This window comes from Euleptes europaea, chromosome 3 (genome assembly GCF_029931775.1).
Source record: "Euleptes europaea isolate rEulEur1 chromosome 3, rEulEur1.hap1, whole genome shotgun sequence".
NCBI classification, from domain to species: Eukaryota; Metazoa; Chordata; class Lepidosauria; order Squamata; family Sphaerodactylidae; genus Euleptes; species Euleptes europaea.
In genome coordinates this window covers 124,940,763-124,965,041 of record NC_079314.1, presented here as the reverse complement: position 1 = coordinate 124,965,041, position 24,279 = coordinate 124,940,763, and the positions used below count along the sequence as shown (strand labels likewise).

The window sequence follows — 24,279 nt, the reverse complement described above, 5'->3', positions numbered from 1 at the left end:
CCCCCCCCAAGACACTTGCACCCCATTCACCCCCGCTCCCCCCAACAGCACTGGCTGGTGTGTTCAGTATGTAGTGCTGCCCCTGTGCACAACCTGCGTGCACTCCTCAGTCAAATGCCGGGCGCCTGGACAGTGGCACGCATGCAAACAACTGAGCCGGGAAGGACCTGAGGACAGGTGGGGAGTCAGGCCCGGCAGGAAGAAGCTCTCTGGGCCCCAGCTGCTGCTCCGCCTCAGGGTCTGCTGCTGCCGGCCCTGCCAGTCCTGTTGGGAGAGCCCTCCTGGAGCCCGGAGCCCTGGGGGCTGCCCACAGGGGTGGCCTTCCGTGCCCCACTCAGCCAAGCCCAGCCAGAACCCCTCGGCAAGATCCGGGAGGGCTCGGCTGGGCTCTTGATGCCGTGCCCCTCCCCGGCGGCGGAGGGCCACAACTGCCTGTTGTGCCAGGCAGGAGGCTGGGAGGAGCCCGTGGGAGCCCCTGTGCCCAAAGCCCTCCGGGCAGCAGCCTCTCCAGGGCCCAGCAAGGAGGCCTCCCTCCCCCGACCCCCATCGGACTCGCTCCCTAGGAAGCCCCCTGGGGCACCAGAACCCCACCCCCACCCCTTTGTACAGTTCTGCAGAGAGAAAGGACCTGTGGGCGGGGAAAAACACCGTTGCGCTGACCTGTAACTGTTGTTCAGACATGGTAGAGGGGCTAGGGCTCTGTCTGTCATAAAGTGCCCCTTTTAAACGCCTTGCCCCATCGTTACGGGCCCTCCCAGTCAGGCGGCAGCAAGCCCGGCAAGGAGAGGGGACAGGAGACTCCCCCAAACATAGAACGCACCTGTCACGGCCGTCCTGCCTCGACATGTTGGGGCCACAGACAGAACACTTTCTGAAAGGCGCCATAGTGAAATCACCAGAAAATGGTAGAACAGGAAGCTCCACGAAGTCCTCTTCCCACGGCGGCGAAGTGAGAACGGAGGGATGGCCGCTCCCGCCCCCTCCGTCACGTGACCCAAATGGCGGGAAGAGCCGTTGACAGGAGGGGGGGGAGCGTCCCCATCTCTAGGCACAGAAGCTTCGAGTCAGGCTCCGCGGCTGGCCTGCGCATGCGCAGATCCCACGTGGGACTGCCCAGAGGCCACGACAATGTAAGCGGGTGTTTCATCCCTCCGCGCCGTCGCCCTGCCCAGAAGGCCCCGCTTTCAGAGCGGTGCGTCGCCCGCCGCCCCCCCCCCGGGCCTGCCCACTCTGGGTGGGGCCCTGCCCGGAGACGCGGGAGGAGGCTCAGGAGGGAGTCCGCTCTCCCGAGCACCAGCCCCCTTCCCCGCCCCCCCCCCGGAGGACTGAGACCGGCAGTCTGGAGGTTGGCAACCAGCACCCCCGCCCAAGCCACAGGAGAAGGTGGGGGGAAGAGAAAGCATCTCCCCCCCCCCGCAGGAAAGATCGGCCGCCGCCGCCCTGCACGGACCGCGCCCCCCCCCGGAGGGTCCGCTCAGGGGGTTCCCGCCCCCCCGGCCTCCAGGAGCCTGAGGCTCCTGCAGACCCGCCCCCCCCCCCGGCGGCGCTTCCTCCGGGCGCGCAACACCGTGGGGGGCTCCTGGGGGCCACCCATCTCCCCCGAGGCGAGACCATCGCGGCGGCGGCGGCGGCGCCTCCTCCTCCCGGTTTCCCCTGCTGGGGCGCAACAGGCACCCTCCGTCGGGCGAGGAGCGCGCCTCTCCCGGCCAATCACAGGCCGGCGCGGACGGGCCAAGCGGAGGCGCCGCCCCGCCGCGCGAAGGGGCGTTCCCTCGCTCCCGCCCTGGCCGGCTCGGCGGGCGAATGGGTGGGCGCTGCGTGGGCGGGGCCGCCTCCCATTGGCCCCCTGCCGGCGTGGGTGCGCGTGCGCGCGGCGCCCGGGCTGGGTCGGGTTCCGCCGCCGAGGCAAGATGGCGGCGGCTGAGGCGGCAGCCGCGGGGGACGGAGCAGCGGCGGCTGAGGCGGGTCGGGCGCGGAGGCGATGAGACGCGGCGGCCCCGCCGCCCTCCGCCGCAGCCATGGCCCGCCTCGCAGACTACTTCCTGGTGGTGGCCTTCGCCCAGGGCAAGCGCGGTGAGCCAGACAGCCAGACAGCCAGCGGAGGGGGGGTGGGGTGGGCCGGGCCGGGCCCGCGCGGTGCAGGACCCTCCGTCTGGCCGCCGCCGCCGCGCGTCCTGCTCCCGCGGCCCTCCCCGGCAGGCCGGCAGGCAGGCAGGCAGGCAGCGGGGGTTCGCGCGGGCCGCGGCCTCCGGGACCAGTCGGGACCTCCCCAGCCCGGTGGGCGGCGGCTCTGCTCTAAGCCCGCCCCGCACCCCCGCCCGCCCGCCCGCAGACCCGGCTTTCGTGCCGCCGGAGGGAGGCGCCGGGATGTGGGCCCGCTGGCGCTCCCGGCCCGGCTGCCGGCGGGGGCAGGCGCCTCCCTGGTGTCCGTCGGGGGCGGCGGAGGGTTCGGGCCGCCGCCGCCTCATCGTGTGGTGCCGGCGGGCCTCTCTGGCGCGGCTGCGGGAGGGGCGGGCCGGGGGGCTGAGGCGGCGCCCCCCCCCCGGAGCCTCCCGTTGGACGAAGGGAGGGAGGAAGGAGGAGCCCCCTTCTGCCCGTGGGAAGCGGGGGGTGTGTGGCTGCCCCGAGAGGAGGCGGCGGCGGCAGATGCGCCGACCCGTGTGTGTGGTGGGGGGGGGGGGGCGGCGGCGCGGCCCTGGCCCCTGGCCCCTTCCGGCCAGAGCGCGCGAAGGCGTCGAGCACAGGGGTCTCCATGCAGGATGGGTTCCCTCAGGCACGTGGGGTCGCGCGAGCCCCCCAAAGCCCGGCGGGAGCCCTTCCCTCCCTCCTTCCTTCCCCCCTGCTGGCAGAGAGAGAGGCCAGGCACCCCCCCCCCCCCGCTGCCCTGTTTAGGCATCAAGTTTGAGTCGTTTTGTTTTTAAGTGAAATTTTGGGCAAAAGGGATCATCTGTTGATTAAGGCTTGTCTGGGGTCGGATAAAATCTCTCTCTTAATTTTTTTTCAATATAGCGATACAGAAAGAAAAAGAGGGAAAAGACACATAGGGGGAAAAACACAATATTCCAGCAGGCTGTGCTCAAGCTCATCCAGACAGTCGCTAAGTCAGTACCCCCATATAACAACCCCTCTTGAGAAGGACTCTTAACTATACAAAAGATGAACCGTTAACATTTATTGATGACTTCTATTCAAAAACATTACTAACTTCTATGGCCACTAAATTAAAATGAAACTTGAGTATCTATTTAATCTGATCTGTATTGTGTCATCATTAAATGGTATCTATTGGGAACAGTCTGGGATAACATGTACTATTGTCAGTTTCCTAAAGCCTTCCTGGGCGACACACTGCTCTGAAAGAGCAGCAGCAGCCCATGGGGCATTCTGGGCAGGGAGATCATTCGTTTTTATCATAAGAATACCTGTAACATCTATCATTCCTGAATTCTAAGTATCTTAAGGTGTTGAGAATGGTTGCCATCTCTGTTTGAATTCATCTATCGGCTTCTATGGGGTCAGATAAAATCTCATTGCAGCTTATGGTGTGATGTGTTGTTCCTCAACTGGGGGGTACATCCCAATTTAAGATGTGCTGAATTAATAATGCCCCCCACATTTACTGTTTGTTTTTATGTAAAGAGAGGGAATAACATGGGAAGAGGGTGAAGAGGAGGAAATCAGAGAAAAGGTGGCTGCTTCCATCTTATCAGTCTTAAGCAACACTGGCCCCTCACCGAGTGGTATTGTCAGGAAAAAGAACATATGGGGTAAGCACAGTTGTGCTCTGTAAATGCTAGGCAGACTCAGTTTTTTCTGTCTGTTTCTTTGGGATGGAGGTGTCTGAATGGTTGGGTGGGGATACATTTTTACTGTGAAGAAGGGAGGAAGGAGTTGCAGGTGAATGTCTCAGGGTCAGGTATGCAAAGGTCTGCTCTAACTGTTGTTTTTTTAATGTTCTGAGGCTTGGCAATTCCTCCTCACCAAGCTCTCTGCTGGCCTTCTGTTTCCTAGTACTTGTGAATCAGCAAAAGAACGGCAGGGCATCGTGAGCTATCACTTGAGGGTTCTGGCGCACACTGAAGGCTCAGTGGCAAAACCTGTGGCTTTTTTGAGAAACAGTTGCAAACTGCTGCCCCCTGTACATTTCTGGACAAGTGACGAGTTTGATTTCAGACTGAGCATTTGAGCGTTTTGGCAAGCTTCCCACCCTGGGGACCGGAGCATGAATCACCAAGCTGGCTCCATTGCCCATGCTAAACATAAGAAGAGCACTGCTGGATCAGACCACAGAGAGTCCGTCCAGTCCAGCATCCTGTCTCACACAGTGGCCGACCAGTTCCTCTGGCGGGCCTACAAGCAGGACATAGAGGCCGAGGCCTTCATAAGAACATGGGAAGAGCCCTGCTGGATCAGAGCAGTGGTCCATCTAGTCCAGCATCCGTCTTAGAGAGCAACTAACCAGTTCTTCTGGAGGACCAACAACAGGGCATAGAGGTCAAGGTCTTCCCCTGATGGTGCCTCCTGGCACTAGATTCAGTGGCTTACTGCATCTGAATGTGGAGGTTCCCTTCAGTCCCCCTGATTTGTAGCCTCTGATAAACCAGTCCTCCATGAATCTGTCTAATCCCCTTTCAAAGCTGTCTGTGCCTATGACCATTAGTGTATTGTCTGGCAGAGAATTCCACATTTTAATCACTCGCTATGTAAAGAAATGTTTCCTTTTGTCCCTTCTGAATCTACTGCCCATGAGCTTCAGTGGATGCCTTTCGAATTCTAGTATTGTGTGTGTGTGTGTTAAGTGCCGTCAAATTACTTTTGACTCATGGCGACCCTATGAATGAAAGTCCTCCAAAATGTCCTATCTTTGACATTTCTTTCCCTAGTATTGTGGGAGAGGGAGAAAAAATGCTCTTTGTCAACTCTTTCTACCTTATGCATATTTTTTTATAAACCTCTCTCATGTTCCCCCCTTAGTCATCTCTTTTCTAAACTGAAAAGTCCCAAACTCTTCAGTCCTTCCTCATAGGGAAGGTGCTCCAACCCCGTAATTATCTTGGTTGCCCTCTTCTTTACTTTTCTAGCTCTGTGATGTCCTTTTTGATATATGGTGACTAGAATGTTGTCAGGAATGTTGTCAGTGTCACAAAATTGGGGAAAAAAACACTGCATAAAACAGCCTTGTGTAGCTCCTTTATAACTTTTACTCGTGAAAACCATAAGAGGGGATTTTTAGACAAAAGCATTTGTTCATCGTTCACTACATCTTACTACCACCACGGACTGAGTCATTTTTGCCTTTGGGCCTGAAGTCCAGCCGGAAGTCCTTCCTTCGATGTTGAGCTCTGCTAGCCAGAGTGGCCCAGGGAAATTCTCTCACGGGCCCATGTTCCCCTTGGGCAAGGAGGCATAACCAGATCAGATGAGCTCAGCTATACATATATAGCATTGCAGGAGCCTGTCACGTTCTGTTGGGTGGAAGACTGGTGCCGCAAACGGGTTGGGGAGTACGGATCGAACTGGGGAGGGGGAGAGGGCTCTAGTTTTGCTTTGATTCAGATTAGATTGCTTGGCAGTGTTTTGCTGCCACATTTTGAGTGTGCCTGGCTTTTTTGGGAGTGGAATTTTCTAATTCCAGTCTATTCATGACGAGATTTCCGGTCTCCGTGTTGCTGTGAGATTTGAAGGCTGACCAGTCTGGGTGTTGCAGCCACATCTCTGAAGCTTGCTTGGTCACCACCCTGTGTGCAGGTCATCTGAGGCTCCCTTTGTCAGCAGGGAGCGTGGAACTAACAGTAGATAACTATAAGTTGTGTCATTACACAAAGAAAAAAATAAATAACTGGGGCTTGGTGAGTGCAGTGGTGCTTACCCTTCTGCCCTGGGTTTTCCCCAAGCGCCTGGCCGGAGCGAGTGAGCCAGTCTTGGCTTGGGAGAGGTGCCTCCTCTTGTGCTCTGGAGGGAGCCGGTCCTGAGCCACCTCATCAAGCAGGGTCTGTGAATGGGGTTTGCTTGAAAGGTTTGAGTTGTAGCATTTCCCAGAAAAATATCAGATGCCATAAATGCAGCATGGTCGGATTTAGCACGCTTACTGTGACTTGCAGTTCACAAACGCTGTGGAAAGCACTTAGCAGCAAATATCTGATCTGAAATTTTGGATTAGGGGGGGAAATCAAGTGTGGTCGAAATGTTCAAGTATGCTACAGCATGCATTTCCTTTACATTGTTTAGGTTTTGGGGAGGAAAGGCACTGAAGGCTGTTGATTCACTTACTTTTATCACTCTTCTCCCCCCCCCCCACAGGTACTGTGTGTGATTTAACCTTAACTTTCTCTCACAGAGGTCCTTGGGGCCACTTGCCCACGCGGCCATCACTGGCATTACTTGTGGTTCTGTGTAACCTTAAAGACAACATTTCCCAAGGTATATTAAGCTTCCATGAGCCACAGCTCACTTCCTCAGATGCAAATGAGAATGAAGATCCATGAGCCCTTATGTCAGGTCAGAAGGTGGGAGGTGTGTTGGAGAAGGTCCAGTTGGAGTCAGGATGCAGAGCTTGATTAGAGCAAGGAGATGTGCACAGAGGTGGGAAATGCCAAACATTCGCATCTATAATGGGGTAAGAGTCATATGTTCCTGTTCAACCCTGGGGGTTCCATTGTCCAAGACATGTTAAAGAATTCTAGCTCAGTAATCTCACATTGTACCACTGAGCTCCTTTCAGGTTTTTGTGAATGTGGCTTTTATTCTGTGGGGTGATAGGACACTCCCTGCCCCCAACCTGAGCCCCTGCAAAGTCCCTGTGCTCTTCTGATAATTGTCCTGTCCACATTTATTCCTCACCATTCAAGAATTTAAGCCAGTTATATTTGAATCGAGGTAATTTATTGAAATTAAGGTAAGAGAAGTAAGGAAGGAGACGTGGTCTCATGCTGGTGGTGGTGAATTGCCAGGTCTGTAAATGGGAAAAGCATCTGTCATCTTGGATGCAGAAGCTGACCCCGCACATCTGACTGAGACCAGGATAGGTAATGCAGAGCATTAGTGAATCTCCTAGTTTTTTCTTTCCAGAGTTTTGATGCAACAGCAGCCTGAACACGATAGACCGGGCTGGGAGGGAGAGTGCGTCACCACAGCCTGTCGTGATTCCATTTTATTCAGCACATGTTTGGTTTGGCTGGGCAGTGTGTCACACTGAATGACGCTCGTGGTTCCACGTGACGCGGTTATCAAGCGGAGGTGGGGGAACAAAATGAAGCTGAATCCAGGCGTGATGGAGCTAGAAGGTAAAGTGAAGAAGGCTTTATTCCAGGTGCCCTTTGGGAAGAGGCGGCCCTCTGTTATTGCCTCAGCTGATTTGGTCGCCGTGAGCCATAGGGCCTGTAACCTCAAAGCTGGATTACTGTTACATGCTGCCCTAGGGGCCGCCCTTGAAGAACAACTCTGAAACTTCAGCTTGTGCACAGTTCTTTAGCCCCAGCAGCCCCACGGCATTGTTTTGTTTTACGAGGCATCCGTGTTGCAAGAGTCAAGTGTTATTGTATGTTGTCATCCACTGCCTGATTGACTGAGTAGTTTTTTTTTCATGCTTGTAATCCGCCTTGAGTCCCAGAGAGAAAGGCAGACTAAAAATAATGTCGTGCTGTTGCTTGTCTGCTTACTGGAGTGAGTCGCTGTGAAATGTACTGCCTTTCAATTTGTTTTTGAGCTCAGTTCAAGGTGAAGGTGATTAGTTTTAAAGCCATTGACAGCCTGGCACTGCACCCTCTAAAGGACTGCTGCCACCCCTGACAGACACCTTTGCGCACACACCCAGCTCAACCCAGGGCATCTGGCTCTGAGTGTTCTCTGCTGCTGCTGCCCTAAAACTGTGGAATGCTGTCCTTGAGGAGATGTGCCAACTTGCCATGTGACATTAAAGTTCCACTTATCCCCAGTCTTTGTGCCCAAGGTACTGTGGCAGGAATTGTAGGATAGCCAGAAAGAGATTCCTTGAGATCTAACCAGTACTTGGCTCATGGCCAAATGCATCCTGCAGACATTGCAGGTAAGGGACTGTCACGGTCCAGCTAACAATTGGACACGCCATCCTTGCTGATCAGCTAACAATTGGAGACGCCATCCTTGCTGATCAGCGTTCCCTTGACTGTCAAGCGTGTGTTGCTGGAATGTGAACCTCTTTCATCTGCTCACCAAACCTTTCTGCAGAGCCGCCACCACCACCAGATTTAGACCTAAACCGTTTTTGCAGGGATGTAGTAAATTGCCTGCTTGGTTTTGAAAACCATCAGTTGATTCATGATGAGTAGCTGTGTTAGTCTGTCACTAGCAGTAGAAAAGCGCAAGAGTCCAGTAGCACCTTAAAGTCTAACAAATGTGATGGACTTCAGATACAGCTAGAATGTGATGGACTCACATCCTAGCTGTATCTGAAGAAGTGAGCCTGTGACGCACGGAAGCTCATAACCCTGCCAGAAATTTTGTTAGTCTTTAAGGTGCTACTGGACTCTTCTTCTGCATCAATTGACTGAATGCTTGGATGATACTGAGACCTAAGTGGTTGGTAGAAGGCAGGTTTTGTAAGATTAAGTAGAAGAATACATTGTATTTTGTTGCGGCATAACATGAAGTATGCCACAGCAGGCTGCTTGTGTCAAAAATCCTGGTCCCCTGATTGGCTCCCCGGGGTAATTCTACCTGCTGTGCCTCCGCTGACTTTCTATCTACTCCAACTTGGACCTGATCCTGTGTAGACAGTGGCAAGAATCCTGATTCTCACCCAGTTGGCAATGATTGTTAATACCATTTAACATACAACAGGATTAAAGGTAAAGTCTTGAAATGTATACCATGCCGGCTCTTACGTTGCATGGATTAGGGATATTATTGGTGGCTGCGCTGGGTATTTCCGTTGGCTTACCATCTAGGGCAGTGATGGCGAACCTTTTAGAGACCGAGTGCCCAAACTGCAACCCAAAACCCACTTATTTATTGCCAAGTGCCAATACGGCAATTTAACCTGAATACTGAGGTTTTAGTTTAGAAAAAACAACTCATACATTCACATATTTTGCGTTAAAAGAAAAACACAATAACAGAGCTTTCAATGATGCAAACTTTTACCTTTCAATAAACAGTTGTTTGTATTTGGCATGCATCTCTCCAGGACTCGTCCTCTGCTCAGCCACCAGACATTATTGCTAGGGTTGCCAGGTCTCCAGCCACCACCTGGAGGTTGGCAGCCCTAGTAGAGGAAGGGAAGGGGGAGGGATGGAGAAAGGAAGGAACTGGGAAAGGAAAAAGAATGAAGGAACTGGGGAAGGAAGGAAGAAAGGGGGGAGGGATGGAGAAAGAAAGAAAAAGAAAGAAAGAAAGAAAGAAAAGGGGAAGGAAGAAAGAAAGGGGAAGGAAGAAAAAGGGGAAGGAAGGAAGGAAGGAAGAAAGGAATAAGGGAAGAGGGGAAGGAAGAAAGGGGAAAGAAGAAAGAGGGGAAGGAAGAAAGAAAAGAAAGAAAGGGGAAGGAAGAAAGAAAGGGGAAGGAAGAAAGAAAGAAAGAGGGGAAGGAAGAAAGAGGGGAGGGAAGGAGGGAACTGGGAAAGGAAAGAGAATGAAGGAACTGGGGAAGGAAGGAAGAAAGGGGGAGGGACAAAGAAAGAAAAAGAAAGAGAAAGAAAGAGGGGAAGGAAGGAACTGGGAAAGGAAAGAGAAGGAAGGATCTGGGGATGAAAGGGAGGAAGGATGGAAGGAAGAAAGAAAGTGTCCTGGGTCGGGCCTCAAGCCCAACCCAGGACTTGCTCCAGGGCGCACACCCGAAGTTCACCCCCCCTTACCGGCAGCTCTGGGGAGGCGGCGAGGCGATGGTGCGGGACGGCGGAGATGTTGGGGCCCAGCGCAGCAGCATCGGTCACCTCCCAGCTGGGAGGGGTCAGGGAAGGAGGGGGCGGCGAGAGCGAGGGCGAGCGCGCCAACACTCGCGACCCCGCCAGCCTGCGGGCGACCTTAGGGGGCAGGGAGGGAGAAGGCAGAGGCCACGCAGCCACTCCCGAGCCAGAGGACTTGAGGGTGGCTCCGGCTACCCCACAAGCTTACAGCAGGAGTCAGGGACGAGCGCGAGCGGGGGAGAGGGGGAGGACGGCGGGAGATGGCAGGCCCTTCTCTGGCAGACGCGCGGCTGTTGAGGGGCCGCCTGGCCCTCCGTGAGCGCCCTGAGAAGGAGGAGGCAGCGGGCGAAAACGGCCGGGGGAGAGGCGCCTGAGGACGACGATGGCGGCGGCAGCCTGGAGCGGGACTTTTGGGAGCCGCCTGAGGGGGACGAGGAGGAGGAAGGCGGCGAGGAGGAGCTGCTGCTGGAGCCTGGAGGAGGAGGCCCCGCCTCCTTGCTGCTGGCCTCCCCGCCGCCTGTCAGCTGTTGGGGGCGAGAGGGGGAAGAGGAAGAAACCAGCCGCGTGAGTGCGAGGCAGGAAGCTGACGCGCCCACGCACGCACGGTGGGGGGGGAGCTCAGCTGAGAGAGGGAGGGGCCCAGACGACCCGGGAGGCCTTTTTGAGCCCACCCGCGCGTGCCGGCAGAGAGAGCTACGCGTGCCGGAAGTGGCACGCGTGCCATAGGTTCGCCAACACGGATCTAGGGAATGTGGACATTGAAAAGCATAGCCAGAGGACAGGGTTTGACCTAAAGTTAGAGTTAGCCTATGTTGGTTCTGGAAAGATTTTGAAGGGGCTGTGGTCTTGGAGGAAGAATTTAGAGGAGAATGACACTGTAAACCAAGGGTTGTATTCTAGCTGCTTTTGCTTTGTCCTCTGCTGGGTAGGCGTCGTACAGTTATCAGTGGGTTCCTATTGCCCTGAAATAGGTGGTATGCAGTGGTCTTGGATCAAAGTTGTCAGTCTGGAAATGTGCCCTCCAGATCTGTGAAAACCCCCTAATGTGGCACCCCACAGCAAAATATATTGGAGCCAACTTTGAAGCTCTCAAGTTGGGAGATGCTGTAGCTCTTCAAGTTTTGTGTTTCTGTCTGCAGGCTGCCACCCTGGCTTTCAACATACTGTGATCTCTGTTCCCTCCTGTATTTCCATGCAGAGCTTATCCTAGAAACAAGGTCACTTTGTGGTTGTGCTGTACTACCAGCCAGACTCAAGGGCCCTCCTGTTTCATTGGAAGCACCCAGTCCCAGTTTGATAGTACAGCATGGCTATAAATTTACCACCCCAGTTGACAAACTGGTGACCTGACATTTTGCTCTAGTAGGAAGCTTTTTCTGGATTGGCTGTGCTGATGGAATGAATGTGACTGGGGGCTTGCGTCTTTTTCTGCCGGTGTAGCTGCTGCATTGGTGTGAGGAGCAGGGCGAGCAGGAAGCAGAGGGTTTTTGAGGCGAGCATGAAGTCAGTTGTTTTTTCCTTATATAGAAGCAACCTTTTGGTTGTGGTAACCATGAGTCGCCTGGGATCTGTGATGAGCTCTGGAAGGCTTATAGCACAGAGCTGCCTTGTTGGATCAGGCCAAGGTGGGTTCATCTAGTTCAGCAGTCTGCAGAATGGGGCCATGCCTGGCCTTCAGGAATATGCTGCCCTGTTCATGGGGCTCTCTCTAGCCATCCACAGGCATCCACAAATTGTGACTGGGTTTGGTAGGCCACTTCTGTTTCCTCTAGCCAGCTGCAACTCCGCCACACAATATTACCTTAATTCCTAGATTAATCAGACCTTGTACTGTGTTAATAAAGGAAGACAACTTAAACCATCTTTGCTGCTTGCTGTCTTCAGTCTTATCTAAAACAATAAATACATGAAATTATTTTTACTCCAATGGTGTGATTGACTACTTTACCCTTTTAAAGTCTTAATTTTTTTACTTCACAAATATTTAAGTTTTACACAAGCTCACACATTGTACATCTTCTGGGGAGGCAAATTTGGGCCAATCTGTAGATGTACACTTGGGGTTTTAGTCTACAAAATCTATAGTTTTTGGCTGTTACAAACACGTTATTTCCTGTTAAAATGCTTAATTTAAATGTAATTCTGTCCAAAACAATTACCAAAGTGAAGGGGGGTGGGTGGGCAGACAACTTTTCAAAAACAAGTTCTTTGCCATTTTAGAACATTTACATATTTTTTGGTGGCCAGAGGGCACACAGTAAAAACCGCTTTTCCAGATATGTTTTTACCATTCGAAAAGGTGGTGGGGGTGGTGGGGGTTTGGCTCAGTGGTCGGGTGCCTAGTTTGCATGCAGAAGGTTCCCAGGTTCAGCCGCTGGCATTTCCAGGTGAAGGATCTCTGATAACAGGAGGATATGTGAAATTTTGGAGCCATGGAAAAAAGCCTGTGCTCTGCCTCTCCCCATAGAAATTTTGGGGAAAACTAAAACATATGCCATACCTTCCTATCAAACCTAAATTTCTTTTACTGGTTTAGCAACATAAAATACATGTATAACTTAGCATGTAAAATTGTACTGTTCAGCAAATTTGAGGAATTTCAAGTATAAAGATGTCATTTTCTATAAGGAAAAATTGCAGCTGTGCCTCTGGAACTTGAGAGGGTTGTGCACTGCGGCACACTGTGTGGCACCCTTAGCACCAGGGCATCCTCCTTGTTTGCCACCCACGAGGTAGGAAAAAACAACAGTTGAAGGTAGAAAGCAAATTCTGTAGTAAACAAAAGAATATGTGTTGTCTTGACAAAAACAATAGGCGGGAATACCGGCAAGTCTTTATGTTAAACTAAGTTGTAGCATGGTAAACACTGGCCTCTTCAATAATTATCATTAAGCATATTGTTGCAAAATTACTAACTTATAAACTAAAATAGTCTTGAAAATGTTGTATATGTCTACTACATAAGAGTTTATTGGTGCTTCCCCAAATTTTCCATTAGAATTTTTTAAAAAAACTCAGATTTTTTCATACTATTCATTTTGAGTGTGAAAACCTTGCCTTAAGAAGCATTTTACTCATTCTAAAAGAAAAAACAATATTTATAGAAGTGTTTTGCTGTGTTCCCCCAAATTTTCCAATTTTTCTTTCTGAACTGTTTTTTAGTTCTTCCTTCTCTTGCCTCTTTTGGATTGGATAAATGTTGGGTTGGCTGGATCAGTGGCCTGACTCTAAGGCAGCCTTCTCATTAATTCTGCAATCCTATGATTGGTTGTTTGAGAATAAACCACATTAAAACCCCTGTGACTTCTGACTAACAATATGTCCATGATCAGTCTGAATATCAGTGAACCACCCTAAAAATGGATTTGAAATGGTTTTCCAGCAGAAATTAATAGCAGATCTGATCTGTTTTTTTGGGGGGTGGGGAGGAACAAACACTCTTCTTACCTTGTAGATAGCATGATGGCAGGGGCAAAAAGGTGTGTGTGTGTTTTGTAGTGGCTCTCCTCACTTGGCTCTCCCTCTTTCTGTCCGAGACGATATCTGGACACAAGGGGAAGCCAGATTGAACCCCAAAGATAATTGGAATTGCTTTGAGGCCCAGAAGAGCGCAGGGCTAACAATGAAAGTAAGGTTGTCTGCTGGTCTTTCCTGGATCTTCCTTTGTTCACCTTCATTGGGTGATTGTGAGTTCCCTCTTGTGGGAGACAGAGAATCAGGTTTCTTCAAACTTGCATAATTTTATAAATGCCTAACACCCCCCTCCCTAGTTGTCTCTTCTAAGCTTAAAAGGCCCAATCACTTGAGCCTTTCTGTGTATAGAAATCGTTGCAGTCCCTTATTACTTGTGGTTTTTCTGCCCCTTTCTGCTCTTAAGAAATTATTTTGGATGGGGCAAAGCAGACTATATATTAGGGTTGCCAACCTCCAGGTTGTAGCTGGAGATCTCCCGCTATTACAACTGATCTCCAGCCGACTGAGATCAGTTCACATGGAGAAAATGGCTGCTTTGGCAATTGGACTGTATGGCATTGAAGTCCTTTCCCTCCCCAAACCCCGCCCTCCTCAGGCTCCGCCCCAAAAACCTCCCGCCGGTGGCGAAGAGGGACCTGGCAACCCTACTATATATATAGTATTCCCAATACGGCTGCGCCAACAATTTACGTTAAAACTGACAATATTATAATTTCCCTTTTGCAAACAGTCCCCAGCATGGAGTCTGCTCTCCTGGACCCTTTGTCAGTATTTCCTTTGAGCTGCCCTGCGGTGTCTCCAGGTTCTCTTTCTTGGCTAGTTACTGGTATCTCAGATGCCAGGCTTCTCTTCTGGTTAGGATTCATTGCCCAAATGTGTGCTTACTCACATGTAATTTCTTTTTATCGTGTTTGCCATTCACACAGTTTCAAGAAACGCTCTTTTGTACACTTTCACTATCCTTAATGAATAATTTGGTGTTGACTGAAGACCCTCACAGCTCACTCAAGACTCCAAACTGTTGTTTATGAGGCCAGCTAAGCAGCAGGGGCTCCCTCCGGTGTAGATCTTTGAGAGGTGGGTGGGTGGGGGATCCTGCTTTCTGACTTCCCTAGCAGAACTGTCCAGGTAGGCCTACTTGTTGCTTTCTGTCCTCTTCTTTTTAAGGACTTCCTATTTTCCTTTTTTCTTTAACAATATAAACAATAACAAACAAAGAAGCCCATAACTACCATAAATATCTGTTTCCCTCCCACTCCATTATGTTGCTTGTGAACATCACTAGTAAACTAACAAAATGATTATAACAGTATAAACACATCATCATTTCATAAATATATCTAATTCTCAAAATGGCAGCTCTGTGAATAGTGAAATCTGTGGCTGGGGGCCATGTACAGAGTGCATTTCTCTTCAGACTTGGGACATTTGCACCTGCATCGCACCTTTGTTGGAGCCGCTGCCGCCTCCCTGCCTCTCTCCCTGTTTCTCTGAGGTGGGGAAAGTTGCTCCTGGCACGGAAGAGGCCACATTGCTGCTGCTCCCTTTTCCTCCCCTGGCTGGAAGCGTCTGAGTGACCTGTGGGTTGAACTGAAATGCCGGACACCTCCGCGGGGTCCGTTGGGGCTGTGCAGCCTTGGTGAGCGAGGAGGGCCTGCCTGCGTGTGTGGAGCCTGCTGGGAGGAATGGTGTGGAGTGGGCAGGTGCAGCAGTAAGGAGGCCTGGGCTGGGTGGGCAGAGGGACGTGGAGGGTGGCGGTGGTGGAAAGGGTTGGGCTGAGGAAAGGGGTAGTGGGGGAGGGCAAGGGGGAGGTGGGGGCCAGTGTTGGGGGTTAGGAGAAAAAACAGAACACTTAACAAATAACAATAAATGAAAAAATGGAGAGTAAGAAACCCCCCCAAATAATAGAAGCTGTGCCTCCACCCTTAAGTAATGAATGTCCTCTCAGTGGCCATTGTGAAGGTTGTGAGGCAATCACAACAGTATTGTCAGTCTTCAGACCTTGGATTTTGTCAGCACAAGGCTGGGGGAGGGTCAGGGCCCTCTTCGGGGCTCTTTTGACCTTTGAAGGAGGACTCACTGGGACCAGCCCTGGCAGCAACCGCCAGACTCGACACCACATGACTTGTATGACTCACCCAGGACTGGCTGTTGGCTGCTGGCTATCTGCATCCACCCCGGTGCAAACCAGCGTGGTGTAGTGGTTGAGAGTTTCAGACTAGGATCTGAGAGGCCCCTGTTTGAATCCCCCCTCTGCCATGGAAACCCACTAGGGGTGTGAGCAGAATCTGCTGTAGAGATTCCCCACAGCCTCTTGCTTACCAGCAGGGCAGCCATCCCTTGTGGCTGCTGCCTGCTTCAGGGAAGGCTGAAGAACTGGAGCATGGATGTCATGAGGCCGGCAGTTCTCACTTGCGTCCTGGCAAAACGAGACTCGATGCTGCGTTGTGACCCTTGAGCAGCACAGCTCCTCCTCTCCAAATCAGTCCCTAGTTGTGTTGAGCAGAACCAGAGCAGGCTCTATGAGACCTTGACAGGGTTAGAGGGAGAAACGGCTTCTGCTGTCTGGTGGCAGGATTGTCTCCTGCAGCCTGTTCTAATGGCTCTGTTGTCTTTGAAAGGTTTCAAGAAGCTGAGCTTGCAGCTGTTTCTGTGGAGCTGATTCTACCGGTATAATCTACTTAATGTGGTCTGCTCAGAATAGCAGGCAAGCTCCACCACATCACTCGCGTGCATGAACCCACGTGCCAGCTGCAGTCCTTCGTAGCAGTTCTGTGGACTCTGGTGGCATGTGCTACCCACCCACAGCTGGGTCACCATGGATCCTTTATGCTCCTCTTTTACAGATTGGCCTGTCTGGAGGGTTTGCCTAGAGCCCCCATGGCTGTCAGGATCTTAAGACACTTTCACTTTCACAAGACCTGTGCTTGAATCTGAATGCTTGGTTTCTGTTCCTTTGTCAGTCTGCTTTCTTCTGAACTGGAATAGCTGTGGTGATCTGAGACGGGTTTTTTTGGTTGAACGAGACTCTTGTGATATTACTCTAGGCAACAGTGTTGTTAGGTTTTATATTTTGTGTGGCCTGGTTTGCATTACTTTGAGAATGTAGCCTTCTTTCTGCTCCCAGAAGTGTGGACAGATAGCAGACTACTTGAAAGGGCTGGGGTGGGTGGGGGGTGGGGGGAACCTGCTAGGAGCAGAGGACCCTGGGTTTCATGCTGCCAGTAGCAGCAGCACTGGCTGAGCATTGGCTGGTCCTGGCCAGGTCTTCTGGCTGGTCATCTGGCTGGCCATCCATCAACAGATACATCTGGGTGTCATCTGCGTATTGATGGCAACCCAGCCCACAACTCCTTGTCAGGATCAGGTGTCTGTCCCTAGCATCCCATAAGCAAACTCATCCAGGCAGGTAGCTCTGAAGCAGCAATACTTTATTAGGAGCAAAAAGACAGATTAAAGGACTGACTGCCTACAGGCAGGTGAGGCTGATAATGGTGAAACATAGGCAGGTTACATGTTTAAAAGCACTACAGGCTGTGAAAGTAAACATGGCTAAGCAATCCCGAGATAGGCGATTCCCAGGAAGGAAGACTAAACATCAGAGCACAGCTGTGGAAAACAGGACGCGCGAAACTGTACACAGAGTTTACAGGCATGAGAACCAAGGACTTGACGTGTAGCCAGAAACTGGCCTACTCATGTCAAGAGCCTTTACTGCTGCTACCAGCAAAGGCCTGACACTCCTGACTAGCTGGGCCAGGGGGTGCATATAGATGTTAAAATGCATTGGGGGGAGGATCGCCCCTTGTGGGATCCCAAACACCAGAGGGTGTTGCGTTGAAACCCTCTCCCCCGGTGCCACCCTCTTGGTGGACAGGAGATGTGCCACAAAACTGGAGGAGTGCAAATATTATCCAGATTTTCAAACATGGAAGGAGGGAAACTACAGGCCGGTCAGTTTGACCTCTGTTCCAGGGAAAATATTGGAGCAAGCAGATTTTAAAGAGGTCAATCTGCGAGCATTGTTAGCCTCTGAAGGACAACGTGGTGATCTAGGGAAGCCGACACATATTTGTTCCTAGTAGGTCCTGCCAGACCAACCTTGTTTCCTTCTTTGATGGAGTGACGAGCTTATTACATAGTTTATTATTACATAGAGTGACGAGCTTACTGGATCGTGGGAATGCCGTTGACTTTGTTTACCTTGATTTCAGTTTTTGACAGGCTCCCACATGATGTTCTCATAGTTAAGGGGGAGCACTGCAGACTAGACTCTAGGATACTTAGGTGGACAGGGAACTGTTTGGAGAACCGCACCCAAAGAGTAGTTGTCCATGGCATTTCATCTGAATGAAGGGAGGTGTCCAGTGGGGTGCCACAGGGCTCGGTTCTGGGCCCCGGTACATTTCCATATTTTTATAAATTATCTGGATGAGGGTGTGGAGGGACTTCTCTTTAAATCTGCAGATGACACAAAATTGGGAGGAGCAGCAAACACACCAGAAGACAGAGGCTCTTACCGCACTAGGTATTCCGAGCGATGTATTAAGAGTTTGAAAATGTTATAAAAAATACTGTTCGCCCTTTCTATGTATTCCCATCGATGTATTAAGAGTTTGAAACTGTTATAAAAAATACTGTTCGCATTTTGGCCCCTTTAGCTGTGAAGACGTCTTTCAACCATTTTTTAGCCGTGGCATCCAAAAACCCTTTTAAAGCGATGTTTTTTATAACATTTCCAAACTCTTGATACATCGCTGGGAATACCTAGTGCGGTAACAGCCAAAGATAGAATACAACGAGATCTGAACACACTGGAAAAGTGGGCGGATGTGAACAGGATGCAATTCAACAAGGATAAGTGCCGAGTTCGGCATCTATGTAACAGAAATTAGGGACATGCATACTCGATGGGGGATACACTTCTGGGCAGCAGTGGGTGTGAACGAGATCTTGGGGTGTGGGTGGACTGTAAGTTAAATATGAGCAGCCAGTGTGATGCAGCGACCAAAAAAGCTAATGCAATCTTGGGGTGTATCACCAGGGGTATAACATCCAAATCACAAGTTGTTATAGTTCCACTGCACCTGGAGTACAGTGTACAGTTTTGGAGGCCTCACTTAAAAAAAGATGTGGACAGAATGGAGCGGGCGCAGAGGAGAACAACGAGGATGATCAGGGCCCTGGAGACCAAGAAGCCCTACGAGGAAATGCTGAGGGACCTGGGAATGTTCAGTCTGAAAAAGAGGAGGTTGAGGGGGGGACATGATTGCCCTCTTGAAGTATTTGAAGGGCTGTCACTTAGAGGAGGGCAGGGAGCTGCTCCTGTTGGCAGTAAAGGATAGGACCCACAATAATGGGTTTAAATTGCGGGTGTGTAACGGACAATGTATCTGCCCATAACTTTCAGAGAAATGTGAACTGAGAATAAGTCAAGGCTTTGCTCTTGGCTGGGATCCACAGTATCACAATTCTCCCCTTTTAATCAAATTAGATAAGGCTGTCACCTCTTCCAATTTTTTGATAATACAATGTATTTTCCAGGATGTAGGTCCTTTGTTTCTCTATTCAGGTAACCAGCAAATGAATTGACACCTGTATGAATCTTTCTAACTTTTATTGAAAAAGGGAAAGATTCATTTTATTAAACAAGACAGTATAAAACAGAGAACTAAAATTATTGAACTCCTTCAGAATGTAATTAAGCAGGCAAGCACAATCAAATCACCTAACATTGTTTTAATGCATATCAAAACTAGTTGTCTGTTAGAATAAATCAGAATTCAGTCTTTTATTCATTGCTCTTAAGGAATATCAAATAAGCCAAAAGGGTCCCTGTATCTTACCAAGCAGGGGTCCTTCAATCTCTGATAGCTGAGCTTCAGTCCAAGGAAAATCTGACTTGGTCCTCAGACTCATGCATGATATAGAGAAAACATATCTATCTGATCAATCTCTGAAGTCACTTATCACAATCATGTGACTATTTCTAAGTACCTGGTTGGCTATTATAATAATCAAATCAGCATAAACACATCTGTTCACTTTCAAAAACCTTCCCAAAAACTTTCCCAGGCCCAAAACTGCAAGCACAGGATGACATAGCTACAGATGTCTCCTTATACTGGGGATGAGATCATTGCTACTGTGACAGGCAGAAAGGTACCGGTTGGACATCAGGGAGAATTTTTTTTACAGTGTGAGAGGAGCTCAGCAGTGAAATAGGCTGCCTAGGGAGGGGGTGAGCTCCCCCTTACTGGCAGTCATCAAGCAGCAGCTGGGATGCTCTAGGCTGATCCTGCATTGAGCAGGGGGCTAGACTAGGTGGTCTGTACAGCCCCTTCCAGCTCTGTGGTTCTATGATTATGTTACTCAAAGATCTATCGATCGATCGATCTCTAAAATAAAATCTGATGTTTGATTTTGAGTCAGTGTTGTAATGCCCCTGTATAGATCTTTGGTGCAGATTAATTTGTTTCACGGTGCCCAGTTCTGGTTTCCAAATCTCACAAATACATTGCGGAACTGGGGAAGTGCTGGAGAGGGCAACCAAGATGATTAAGGATTCTGAGAACTATGAGGCCTGGGATGTGCACTAGTTGGACCACCGGTCTGATCCAGCACAGCTCTTCTTAGGTGGTTCCTGTTTTAATTGGTAACTCCTTTGAGAACCTTCTCAATCAAAAAACGGTGTGGGATTATTGGTTCTTGTAGGTTATCCGGGCTGTGTGACCGTGGTCTTGGTTTTTTCTTTCCTGACGTTTCGCCAGCAGCTGTGGCAGGCATCTTCAGAGGAGGAACACTGAAGGACTGTCCTTCAGTGTTACTCCTCCGAAGGTGCCTGCCACAGCTGCTGGCTAAACGTCAGGAAAGAAAAAACCAAGACCACGGTCACACAGCCCGGATAACCTACAAGAACCAATGAACTCTGACCGTGAAAGCCTTCGACGGTGTGGGATTATTTTAAATAAAATAATCTGTGTTAATAAATTATACTGTGACTGCTGCACTTTATTCAGGAGCCTTTGAGAAACTGTTTAAACCTTTTAGGTGGCCTAAGTGTAACATAGCTCTGTGTGTGTGTGTGTGTGTGTGTGTGTGTGAGAGAGAGATCTATATTGTAGTTGACAATTCAGAGGTTCAAGGGTGGTAATCCAAGTGGCATGTGTGGAAGTGCTGCCATTTGCACTGAATGCCCATGCCAGCGTGGCCAGTTTCAAGGGTGGAGTCCTGTGTGCCTCAGAGTCGAGTGATTCTCGATGTGGCAAAGAGCCTGGTGGCAGGAAGGGAAGACCAGGTGGAGGCTGGACTCTTCCCTTTCCAGTAAGAGCGAAGCCCCTTCCTGGGTGGTCCTCCCACCCTGTCCAGATCCATCCTTCAGTCACTCGATACATGGCCCTGTTGTGTGCTTGCCTTTTGCAGGGCGTTCTTTTAAAGGGCCGCTCCCTAGCTAGGCAGAGGCTGGACCCAGGCAGGCATTGCCTCAGCCACTGGCACTGGCCGCTCTATTTGTGCATGGCACTGAGATGCGCTTATGCCTACTATGCTGTCAGGCCTCAGATGTGCATTTGCATACTGCAGTTTTGGCAGAGGGCCCGGCCCTTTTCCTGCTGGGCCAGGAAAGGGAAGCCCGTTGTCTCTGGGCATCGGGCTGTTGCCTCGAATGGTGTTTGGGCAGAAATCAAGCCCATCTCTAGGGACGGAAGAGCCCTGCTGATTCAGACCAGTGGCCCATCTAGGCTGGCATCCTGTTTCATACTGTGGGCCCCGGCTGTCCTGGAGGGCCAACAAACAGAGCATCGAGCCAGAGGCCTTCCGCTGATGTTGCCTTGGAGCTCTGGCATTCAGAGATTGACTGCCTCTGAGTGTGGAAGTTCCCTTTAATCATTATGACTAATAGCCATTGAGAGACGTCACATCCATGGGTATGGCTAATCCCCTTGTAAAGCCCTCCTTGCCGTCCACTGTCTCCGCATCCCTCCTTGGGGAGTGAATCCTACTGTTCCTTTAATGGTTGAGTAATGAGGTGGTTCTTTTTGTCCATACTGAATCTATTGGTGTCCTTCAGTGCTTCTGCTCTGGGAGAGGAGGGGGGGGAGGTTTTCTGTCCACTTCCTCTACCCAACACAGAATCATGTAATCCTCAATCATGTCTCCCCCCCCCCCACGCACACATTTCCCCCCCTTGAAAAGCCCCCGGCATTTTCAGCCTTCCCTCCTGTGCCCATTTGATTGTTTTGTTTGCCCTCTTCTGCACTTACACAGTATCTTCATTGAGATTTGGTGACCAGAACTACTCTACGTGGTCTTCCCAGCAAGGGCCACACCATAGAGGCACCATTACATCACAGCATCCACTAGGTCCACAAAGTGTAACTTTCTGCTAGCCAGCTGTGAAATCCAACCCCACCACAATATTACTGGAAGTGAACACTGAAACTCCCTGTTGAGTTGCAGAAAAGCTTTTTTTAATCAAATCAGCAGCAAATCTTCCATTTTGAAAAAAAAATCTTATTTCCTAGATACCCAAAAGCAGGAGCAAAATGTGTGTGTGTGTGTGTGTGTTTTAGTAGTGGTCCTCTGGTGTTTAAAACGTTCAGTCCAACTTTTCAGAAATGTGAAATATTTATAGCCTTAGTCTTTCAGGCCACCTGGCCTTGAGCGTTCAGCAGACTAATGGGATGGGGGCTTTGAATTTCCCCAAGACCCCAGTGGCTTCAGGCAACTTTGCTGGAGCTCCTCGGGGCTTGGGAGCTGTGCAGGGTCGGCCCTGGTTAGTACTTGGATGGGAGACCTCTGAGGGAGAAGGGGGTTGGTACGCAGAGGAAGGGAAGGGTAAATAACCCGCCTTTGCTTGTCCCCATGCACGTGTTGGCCATGAGTCGGTAGTGACTTGACAGTACCCTCTTCTTGAACATAAAAAAGGCTCTGCTGGATCAGACCAAGAAGGCCCATCAAGTCCAGCAGTCTGTTCACACAGTGGCCAACCAGGTGCCTCTAGGAAGCCCACAAACAAGACGACTGCAGCAGAATTATCCTGCATGTGCTCCACAGTGCCTAATATAATAGGCATGCTCCTCTGATACTGGAGAGAATAGCTATGCATCATAAGAACATAAGAAAAACCCTGCTGGATCAGACCACGGTCCATGAATCCAGCAGTCTGTTCACACTGTGGCCAACCAGGTGCCTCTAGGAAGCCTGCAACCAAGATGAATGCAGCAGCATTATCCTGCCACCTTGCTGTTCGCCCCCAACTCCAGGTCATTGATGAACAGGTTGAAAAGCACCGGTCCCAATGCAGATCCCTGAGGGACCCCACTGCTCACATCCCTCCATTGTGAGAATTGACAGTTAATTCCTACTCTCTGCTTCCTATTTTTCAGCCAGCTCTCAATCCACAAGAGGACTTGTCCTCTTATCCCATGACTATGAAGTTTGCTTAGCAGTCTTTGGTGGGGGACTTTGTGTATTTGGATTTCCAAAAGGCTTTTGACAATGTCCACAGGCTCATTCCTGTCCACGTGCTTATTGACACTTACAAAAAACTCTAAAAGGTTATTGAGACAGGACCTACCTTTACAGAAGCCACGTTGGGTTTTGCTCTGCAGGGCTTGCACATATGCTTTACAATTCTACCTTTAATAATGTTTTCCATTAATGTACCTGGAACAGGATGGTGACTTGTTGGTGACTTCACAAGGTGATAAAGAGGAAAGAGGAAGGCAAGGCAAGGGAATCTCATTCAAGCTGAAAAATCATGTAAATTCATATCACATAATTTGGGCACCATCTGAATACATGAAGCTAGAAAGGAAGGAATTTAAACACATTTAACATCAGGAATTGCTAACAAACTTAAATGCCACCAGGTGCACAGCTTCATAGAGGAAGAAGAGTTAGCGACCCCCCCCAGTTATTATTCTAAAACAATTTTCTGTCATCAGAAGCTAGAATTAAGGCAACAAAGCAATAGGATTCAAGCATGAGTGTCTTCCGTCACTTGCAGCCAAATCCTGTGCATGTTTACTTCAGAGTAAGCCTCAGTAGTCTTATGGTGACTGATTTCTGAATAAAGCTGAAGAGGCTCAAATGGTTCTGCTCCAGTCAGAAGCAGATTTCCTGGAAGCACATTTCCCCCTTCAGCTAGGGGAAGGCTGTGAATTTCACCCACTGGGCCACTTCCAGTGAACCCCCTGGAGGTCTGCCTTTGGGGTAAATACTCATAGGATTATGATGTTACTCAGATTGTAAGGGTGGTGTTATGCTAGGAAAAGTTGAGGGCAGCAGGAAAAGAGGAAGACCCAACAAGAGATGGATTGACTCAATAAAGGAAGCCACAGCCTTCAGTTTGCAAGATCTGAGCAAGGCTGTCAAAGATAGGACATTTTGGAGGACTTTCATTCATAGGGTCTCCATGAGTCGGAAGTGACTTGACGGCACTTAACACACGCACAAGGGTGATGTTGTGCGTGCCTTTGGCTCATTCCAGCTTTCCTTCTCCCCTCCAATCTCTTCTCTCCCACTGCCTAAATTTAGATCTTAAAAGTTCTTGGGGCACAGACGTAGCCTGAGTTATTTCCTGCTGAATTCTGTGGTGAGCCAGTGTGGTATCGTGTCGGACGCATATCTGGGAGACTCAGGCTTGAATCCCCACTTGTGCCATGGAAGCTTGCTCGACGTCACTCTCTTAGCTTGACCTACCTCACAGGGTTGTTGTGAGGATAAAATGGAGGAGAGGAGAAGGATGCAAGCCACATTGGGTCCTCACTGGGGGAAAGGAGGGGTATAAATGAATTAAATAAATGCTGCTCAGCTGCATTCATGCTTGTGAGATCATATGTTTCTTTAAACGTTACAAAAGCAGAGGAAGTGTGCACATGCTGCAAAGATATTTTTTAGAAAACTCTTTTTTACTTTGGAAATT

At 50.2% G+C, this 24,279-nt stretch overlaps 1 protein-coding gene across 1 annotated transcript in view; it reads left to right on the top strand.

Moving 5' to 3' along the window:
* Nucleotides 1–1,997: 1,997 nt before the first annotated feature.
* SBF1 (SET binding factor 1) overlaps nucleotides 1,998–24,279 on the top strand; it is a 111,293-nt gene continuing 89,011 nt past the window's right edge. Inside the window, exon 1 of the mRNA XM_056845907.1 lies at nucleotides 1,998–2,073. Coding sequence (XP_056701885.1) covers nucleotides 2,019–2,073 — 55 coding nt within the window. The 5' untranslated portion in view covers nucleotides 1,998–2,018. The remainder of the gene's footprint in view (nucleotides 2,074–24,279) is intronic.